Source organism: Amaranthus tricolor, chromosome 17 (assembly GCF_026212465.1).
Source record: "Amaranthus tricolor cultivar Red isolate AtriRed21 chromosome 17, ASM2621246v1, whole genome shotgun sequence".
Classification (NCBI taxonomy): domain Eukaryota; kingdom Viridiplantae; phylum Streptophyta; class Magnoliopsida; order Caryophyllales; family Amaranthaceae; genus Amaranthus; species Amaranthus tricolor.
This window is the reverse complement of record NC_080063.1, coordinates 9,121,312-9,130,541: the sequence shown is the minus strand read 5'-3', so window position 1 is coordinate 9,130,541 and position 9,230 is coordinate 9,121,312. Positions and strand designations below refer to the sequence as shown.

The 9,230-nt window shown below is 33.9% G+C and overlaps 1 protein-coding gene across 1 annotated transcript; it reads left to right on the top strand.

The window, feature by feature from the left end:
- The first annotated feature begins 579 nt into the window (after positions 1-579).
- On the top strand, positions 580-6,984 carry LOC130804339 (probable mitochondrial saccharopine dehydrogenase-like oxidoreductase At5g39410). Its single transcript, XM_057668741.1, has 2 exons — positions 580-1,380; positions 6,132-6,984. Exons 1-2 carry the CDS (start codon positions 718-720, stop codon positions 6,822-6,824), a joined length of 1,356 nt encoding a protein of 451 aa, XP_057524724.1. The 5' UTR covers positions 580-717; the 3' UTR covers positions 6,825-6,984.
- Positions 6,985-9,230: the final 2,246 nt, after the last annotated feature.

Sequence of the window (9,230 nt, the reverse complement as noted above, 5' to 3'; positions counted from 1 at the left end):
ATCCGCAACAATTCGAGTTCAATTATTTTAATTTAGGGATATTTTATATGGTAAACACCAACTATTGCAAAAAGGCGAGTGGTAGCAATTCTTAAAATATTTTCTACAAAATAACACTCAACTCTTGAAAAATTAAGTACAATAACATTATGGAGGTAAAAACGTTTAATTTCCGTTAGGTTTTGGTAAAAGTTATAAATGCCCATAATAAATCCCAAATGTAAAGCCCAACTTAACGGAAATTAAACTTAACATAAATGTTACTAAAGTTAATTTTCCAAGAGATGGGTGCTATTTTGTGGAAAAAATTTAAGGTTTATTAGGGGTATTTTTGACTTTTACCAAAATTTAACGGAAATTAAACGTTTTTACCTCCATAACGTTATTGTAGTTAATTTTCAACAATTGAGTGCTATTTGGTGGAAAAAATTTTAAAAATTACTACCACACCCTTAATCATAATTAATGCTTACCATATGTCTTTAATTTATTAGCCGGATCGGATGAAATGTTGATTTGTATAATATCGATTCAATAAAAGTCAAAAAATAATACATATATCCGGATGGAGAAACTTTGAATTTCGGGGTTGGGTCATACTTAACGCTCTACTTGTACCGAAGAGCAAGTCATTAATACATCGTGGTTCAACTACCTTAACTAATGAATTCATAAATACCAGCAGTTCCTTCACCATCCTCCCTCCAACTTCGAATCATGGCAGAAACCCCCCTTTACGACGTCATCATTCTCGGGGCATCAGGTTTTACCGGAAAATATGTTCTCAAGGAAACCCTCAAATTCCTCAACACTCAAAAACCAACATCCCCTCTTAAAAGCGTCGCAATCGCCGGCAGAAATCCGTCAAAACTCACTCAATCTCTCTCATGGGCTGCTCATCCGAACTCACCTCCTTGTATTCCCATTCTTACAACCGACACTTCTGATTTCTCTTCTCTCGTCAACATCACTTCCCAAACTCGTCTCCTCCTAAACTGCGTCGGTCCTTTTCGATTACACGGGGAGCCCGTGGTGCGAGCATGCCTTGAAACGGGCACTGATTACTTGGACATTTGTGGGGAACCCGAGTTTATGGAGAAAATGGAGGCACAGTATCATAATCAAGCAGTTGAAAATGGCTGTTTGGTGATTTCTGCATGTGGGTTTGATTCAATTCCTGCAGAACTTGGATTGTTGTTCAATTCTCGTCAATGGATTCCGCCTTCAGTTCCTAATTCAGTTGAGGCTTACTTGAGTTTAGAGAGTGAGAAGAGGATTGTGGGTAATTTTGCTACTTATGAGTCTGCTGTTCTTGGTGTTGCTAATGCTCATGCTCTTCGACGGTTGAGAAAATCTCGTTCCAGGAAAGCTCGACCTCAGGTTAGGCTCTTGTACGGTTTGACTGTGATGTTTATTTGTGACATTTTTTGTTCATTTACTATAATGTTGCATGTTGTTGAGCATTTACTCTGGGTTTTTTCAGTTTTTGAGAATGACTTTTAAAGGTTGAAAAATAAGATAAGCTTGGTGGTTGATTATGTTACTACTTGAGCTGTTGAGTACGCTTTGTACACTATGCATGATCCACTGTTTGGTTCTTTATGTTTGTTTCAAAGAATAAGGATTAAGAAAGAAGAGAAACCAATGCTATAGATTTGGTGCTATTTGAATTGCCTCTGTCTGTACAATTGAAGCAAATGTGGTTCAAGCTTATTGTTGTCACTATTAATTCTGATGCAATTATGATTGGATATTGATATTAGCAAATTTACTAATGGTTAAGATTAGAGATAATAGTGTATAAATGTGTGGTTTGTTTTCTAAATCATTGCAGTCGGTTGTGTTTGTGCTTTTACATTTGATGGATGGAATGGAATGTTTTTGGAGTACATCAGTAGCTATTAGCTAGTGTCATATTTTTGTTGTGTTCTTCCAACTTTCAATTTGGTCTTGGTTAGGTGAGGTTTGGCTTTGTCCATTCATGCAAACATCACAGGTTTAAAGTAGGACTTGATGCTGAATATCATTTTATGATTTCTTTTTTATTAAGATTAGTTCGTTGTTGAAACAGTCATATGGCATCTACATTAGAGTGAATAACTTGCATAGATAGTACATAATAATTGAGATCAAATAGCACTTTATTAAATTAATAAAACCATGACATTCCACACTTTTGCATTTCCTTTTCCACGTCGTTGTTTAGTATAGCTTTCAACGAGGGCATCTTTCAATGTAATGTAGTTCTCATAGGATATGATACAATTTTTTGTTTATTTAAGATGGACATATTTTGTGACAGTAAAGAGAGATCTTCATGGATAAATCAACTTTTACGACAAATTCATTATCAACCCCAACGTCTCACAGGGAGAGAGATAATCAGATAATAAATGGATATAAATAATTTCAATAAATGGGTAAAATAACTCTAACCTCCTGTAAAGAGAGGCTAAAATTTTATTTTAAACATAAAAGAAAAGAATACTAGAATAAAGAAAATGGAGGGGTATGCCCCCCTCCCCTGGTGGAGTGGGTGGTGTATGAGAAGCTGTAAAGGTCAGTCGCGTTTGTTGGTAGGTTGGTTACATGGTTAGTGCAATGAAGTTTCAATTTCCCAGCTTATAGTATGCTGGTTAATCAAAATGCCAAACACAGAAATGTTTATGGCAAAAGGAACCAAGGTCCTATAGTTTTGTGCAGACAACATGGTTGTTTTTGTTTTAAGGGTGGTGACACTGATAGGTGGCCAACCTTGATGATTTAATGGAACAACATACACTACATCAAATTGTAATGCTACAAAGGAATGGAATGGTAGAGAAAGGCATTTTAAAAACAGTTACTAGAACTCGTATCAAGCTTGGTTCGGATATGTGTTCAAATATTTAGGCTATTTTATGAAAAATTCTGATATATTTGAATCAAATTGGATTTTTCAAGTATCCTACCCATGTCCTTGTGTCAAGGATTTGACATGGGTAATTGAGTTAAAGTGTGAAATGCAAACAATCACGGGAAAAGAATATGTTTTCCATGTTGTTTTAGTGAGTCTAGTGAAATATTGTTGTGATAGCGTGTTTAATCAGTAGTCCTAAAAGGACATTTAATTATGTTCTTGAACATTTGGTGTTAAGTATTTTTTAATAATATTCTCCCTTTTTCCAATCTTTTGGGATTAAGGCAGTGCCGTTGTTGTTGTTTTTGTTATATCCTCCCTTTTCTCTCTTTTAACAATCTAACACCTAAAGTTTTAGCTATAACCCTAAAAAATTATGATTTAATATATGTTAATATGAGTCTTATTTTGTTAAGCAAAAAATACAATCAATCATATGATTATTATTATTTTATTACTATCCAATTTAGTTCATATCTCATTTGCTTGTGCATGCTTACCAATTCACTAATTAAATCATAATATCTCGTTAATATTAATAAAATTTACATTGAGACGAATCAAATAAGATTTCACTTAAAGTATCTTTTAACTTAAAGATAAGAATAAAGTACAAACTAATAGCGATTAGTGAATAGTGTAAAATCCCAAATGAAACATATGGAATTAATATGAGGTTTTTTTAATAATATAATTATGTGAAGTAAATCATACTTTTTCTTTATCCTCAACCTTTTCTTGTTTCCATTATCTCTCACTTAACAACTTGATTACACCTTGATTCCGTTAGCTCAAGGTGTTTTCTACCTTCCTCCTTTTTCTTTTTGTCATTAATTTTTAATGAAAAACATCATAATGGTGATTACTAACTATGCTCTAAGTGATTGAATTACTATATAATCTTTTTTGCCGAAATCTTATCAACAATGTTGAAACCTTAATTCCAACAATTTGAGGTTAACTACATAAACCAAAACAAATTAAAGTGGAAAATTGTCATCAACAAAGCTTATACTTCATTCAAATCTATCTTATTAGAAAATTAAATACGCTGATCATGTACGCTGATCATGTACATATTTCTATTTATTCTCATATGCTCATGCGAATCCTTATCTTCCATTTCCTTCTTCACCTCTATTTAGGTCATCTCTGGCTACCTTTTCCTCTTCTCTCAAAGTTCCTATCTTCATGTATCCAACTCGTTCATTTTTCATTGTTCTTTGCACATGACCTTACTAACGTAAACGATTTTCTCTCACTTTATCTTCAATTTCTACACACCCTTACTTATGTCTTGAATTCTATCCTTTATTAGTATCTCCACTCATCCAACTTAACATTCAAAATTCATTTCTCAACCGCACCATCTTTTTTGGCATAACATTCTGATGCATAGTATTGGTGTTCTAATGACAGTCGTATTATTTTCCTTTTAACCTTGGTGGCACACCTCAATTGCATAATATTCCCATAATAGCTCTTCATTTGAGACTCTTTAAGAGTAAAAATTAAGGTTAAGTACTTGAAACACTTGCATGGAAGGAGCTATTTTTCGCATCTTTGTCATAAATTTATTCATAAGCGCCAAAGTACCTAACTTGATATTTTTTCATATGAATTATCCATATTCATTGTCTTAATGTGCTAATCCTTTTTTTACCTTTCAGAATTTCATTTGTTGCCACATAAGATGAATACATTCCATGATAGATAGTCTAGGCATAAAACCAAGTTAATTAACGAGAATGTTTATGCATCTTAGGTTTGGTATGGTTTTGCGGGTTGAATTGGGTTATGTAGGCAGGTTTTTTTTTTGTAGATTTGGTAAGCTAGGAGGCTTTGTTGATTAACGCAGGAAATTCCTGGTTCCATGGAGTATGGTTTATGGTTTCAGAAATGAACTAACATAATAGAGAGAGAAGAGAGAGAGAGAGAGAAACGAGTGAGACGGAAAATTTTCTTGATTATTTGATGATGAGCATTACATATAAGATATATGCTTTATTTATACAACTCAGCTTGCAGCTCAGCTTTAATAATACACCTTACTAACTGATACACCTCATCTCTATAAAACTACTTCATCTTTTAAGAAACTCTAGTCCATGTGGCATTTGAGCTTACTGATGCTGTGTTTGGTACTAACAAACTTTGTTTATGCGCTAACTAATCACCTTAACTAATTAGCAGCTATATCACATACATATTATTACTACTTCCGCATCTAGGAAGTGCAGCGCATTCTGAGTAGAGGAAGAGCTGTGTTAATTTGAATTCGGCTCATGACTAAAGATGTGATGGTGTTTTACACTATTGTCATTAACCTACCACTGCCATCCTCCTTTACCCTGCTTAAGATCGACAATGAATATGAGTTATCCTTTGAATGGTTTCTACAAGGTTCTATGTTTTGTAATCCCCCCGTCCCTAATTTTGCTACATATACTAATTTAGTTCGTCCTACATGGTTTCGCAACATTGCCTTTTTTTCGACATGAAACCACATACAATACCCCACTAAAATCTAGAATCTATTTCTCTCTCTTTGATTAAAACCTATAATTACTCCGCTAGACATGACCCCACCTACATACCCCACTAAAATATCCACTTTCTCTCTTTTCTTTGGTTTTGTGTGTAGCAAACTTAGGAAAAAAAGAGTGATTAGCAATTTGTACTTTTGTTGTACTCCCTCTGTCCTTCTCATTTTGCACAAGTTGCAAAATGGATGAAATTGAGTGAAAAGAGGAATTGGGTGGGATAATGAGACAAAACAGGCAGATGATAGAAATGAGTGGTTAAGATGGAGGGAGAATATAATTTTGTAGATGAAATTAAAAGAGAGTCAGACCATTTCCAAAAAAGGAAATTGTGCAAATTGAGACAGTTTCTGGAAGTAGTATTATTGAGATGTTGGTACTTGTTTAAGCTAAAAAGTGATCTATTTTTCAAACATTATGCTGCCTTGAGTTATCTTGAGTTATGTTTTGTTGAAGTTTTGTTGCTTCCGTACTTCTTTTCAGTTTGAACAATGTATATAATACTTATTTGCCTCCTTTTTTGACGGGAAGCACATAATAGTCATATACTTTCTGATTTGTCTTTCTCCATTGATTTACTTTCTTCAAATTTGTAAGGGGCAAGGTGGGCTGGCTGTTGAAATAAACTCTGATTTTCTGAGTTTCTGCTTCTACCCACTGTTAGCTGATACTCAACCCCTTTCATGCAGATTCCAGGTCCTCCCCCTCCTAAAGGACCAACAATTGAACAGAATAAAGATCTTGGGATTTGGGCTGTTAGACTACCTTCAGCAGATTCTGCTGTAGTTCGAAGAACCCTTACATCACTTACAGAAAACCCTAGTGGTCTTCATGGGGTGAATGAGAGTGCTGATCATATTGCTAAACGAGAAGCATTTTGGTCCACTGTAAAGCCCGCTTATTTTGGAGTGAAGATGGGTACCAAATCTTTGCTAGGCATCTTGAGACTTATCACTGTGGGCGTATTTATTGGCATTTTGGGTAACTTTTCCTTCGGAAGGTGGCTGCTTCTGAAGTTTCCCTTCCTGTTCAGTCTCGGGTGGTTCAGAAAGAAGGGCCCAACTGAAGCTGAGGTTTGTAGTGCGAGCTTCAAAATGTGGTTTGTTGCCCGCGGTTTTAGCAACATTAGTACTGCATCCCAGGAAAACACGAAACCTGATACTGAAATAATCACAAGAGTAACGGGACCTGAAATTGGTTATATAACCACACCAATTATTTTGGTACAGTGTGCACTTATTACTTTAAACCAGCGCGAAAACCTGCCTAAAGGAGGTGTTTACCCTCCTGGAATTGTGTATGGACCAACTGATCTTCAAGAACAGCTTCAACAGAACGGAATCTCATTCGATGTGATATCTAAATGCGGATTGTCTTCGTAGATGGTACCCGATTCCCTTGTTTTCTTTCTTTTTCTTCCTTCGTTGAAAATGTTTGTTACCTTCTCTTTATATTCTGTTATGTGCAAATTTAAAGTTCTTACTCAAAACTTAACCTTGTGTTGAAAGACAATATAAGTCTGAACTCAGACATTCAGAAGAATTGATTTATATCTTGCTGCATTATATTTATATGGTTTTTCTACAACCATATTGCTCTTAAATGGAAGATCATTAAGAGTTCAATTCTGAAAGGTTGTATTTGGAAACAAGTATTTCATTTTGAATTGTAGATTTTTAATTATGAAATCATAAATGAAGAATTTGAATTTGAGAATGACTAAGGTTTGTGAATTCATTCTAAATTCTCAATTTTAATTACTTTGTGATACAAGTAAAATTGACTCAAATTCAAATTTGATTTTTGATTTGCCAAATTCTAAATTTGAGCCCATTTTAAATTTCTTAATAAAATCATCGTTCTCAAAAATAGTATTTTCTTTGGATTTTAATAGTTGCTATACGAACTGTAGCAATTATTGTTTATCAACTGATCTTATTTGGCATATATTTCTCCATGTATAATGTAAAACATAGTCAAGTAGGATCTTGTTGGATTCATCTTAATGTATATTTACATAATATTAACTTTATGGAATTTTTTATCATATGAAACTCAAGATACTAAAGTTTAAAATTGTGCATTGAATAACGTGTAAAATAAAAGTGTAGCAATTATTAAAATCCAGAGGAATTATACAAGAAATTTATAGAACTGATGCAATAAGGGAGTAAGGGTGAGGAAATTGTAATTCTTTTAGATTGCAATGCATAGGATTGCTTTTTCACCATTAATCCATGAGCTTGTTTTTTTTCATTTTTTTTTTTATTAATTATGGTCGGATTGATCCCCTTTTAAATTTCAATGCATAGGAATGTACTTGTGTCTTAGGTTTGACTTTAAGTGATGATAATTAGCCCCAAACACTTGATTGTAGTGGTAAATCATTGGTCACAAATCACAATCCTTAAAAAGAGTTTTTAACTTAAAACACTTTGTAGTTGGTAGCAATGTTTATGACTTATATTGGTTAGTGTGTTAGACCTTACAATATTTAAGACCAAATCAAACATTTTAATTCATGTGTTTTTCAAGTTTCTAAAGCTAATCATTGAATGCTAGCGTCTCCTGCTTTGCTCTTGGTTGGCTACTTCTTTCTTATTCATCATTGCAAGTCTTGTTCCAACTTTTGGTAGAGTGTTTTTGTTCATGTATTTGGTTGGATAATATTCTTTTGGACTAGCAAAGGTTTCCTTTGAGTGAGTTTGTATTGTATTTATTTCCTATTTTATGCATATAATTTATTCTTCATTTGTCCCCTAAATTATATTTAAGGATCGCTTGATTTGAAAGTAAATATTTAAGGAGATAAAAAAGTCAAACTAATATAACAAGGTAATTAGAGATGCAAACGAAGTTATTAAACTAATTGTGATGAGGTAAAATGAGAGTAAACTAAAAACTATGAATAAAAAAAGAAATTGATTTCCCTCATCTAGAGGTAAGGAATTTCCCAACCTCAATACGAGAACTAATTGATATAATCTCTATTTTTCATTACCTTCTAATTAATTATTCCACCTCTCTAACAATCAAATTCCTTTAATCATCTATCTAAGGAACTTTGTTTTCCTCGTTTGACTTTTATTTACTCCTTAATTATTTGTTCTCAATCCAAGCGACCCCTTATAGTTAATGTATCCCTTGATTTTATGCTTTGGTGTAGTGTTGTGTATTTGAGGTTTTGTTGGTATTTTTACTTTAAAGCATATATCACAACATCTCGGTACCAATGAGCCTTGATGAGGGAGCCAACAAAGATGTACATACAAATAGGGTGCTAAGGTGGGTAATCGCCAAAACCATGGGCCATGTTTCTTGCTCATACGAATAGGGTTTTGGAGATCAAAGAGTTGAAGGAAACGCAACTTCACTTCCCCCTCGGGCACTGTTCGGCGTGCTCACCTTTGCCTAGTTCTCCATCCATAACACTCGATCTATCGGTTTCTAGCTAGGCACGAGCGTAATGTGTTGGGCCCCTCAAGCTACTCGTTCAACCAATCTATACTTTCCTCCTTTCGAATACATACCTTTTTTTTGTACAAACTCATCTTATGTCCTAATTTCTTAATCTTTCTAATTTTCTCCCCTTTGAGAATTCATAGAAGATAACTCATGTACTTAGGCTATTATAGAAAGATTATAGTCCATCTTTGACCGGAATTTTGGGGGTATATTTGGCAATATAAATGTGTCTGTGTGAGAAACAAGAATTGGGGGGAAAAATTAGAAGAATTTGTATCAAAGAAAAAGGGAAGAATAAACAAAACTAGAAGAAAATAAATATA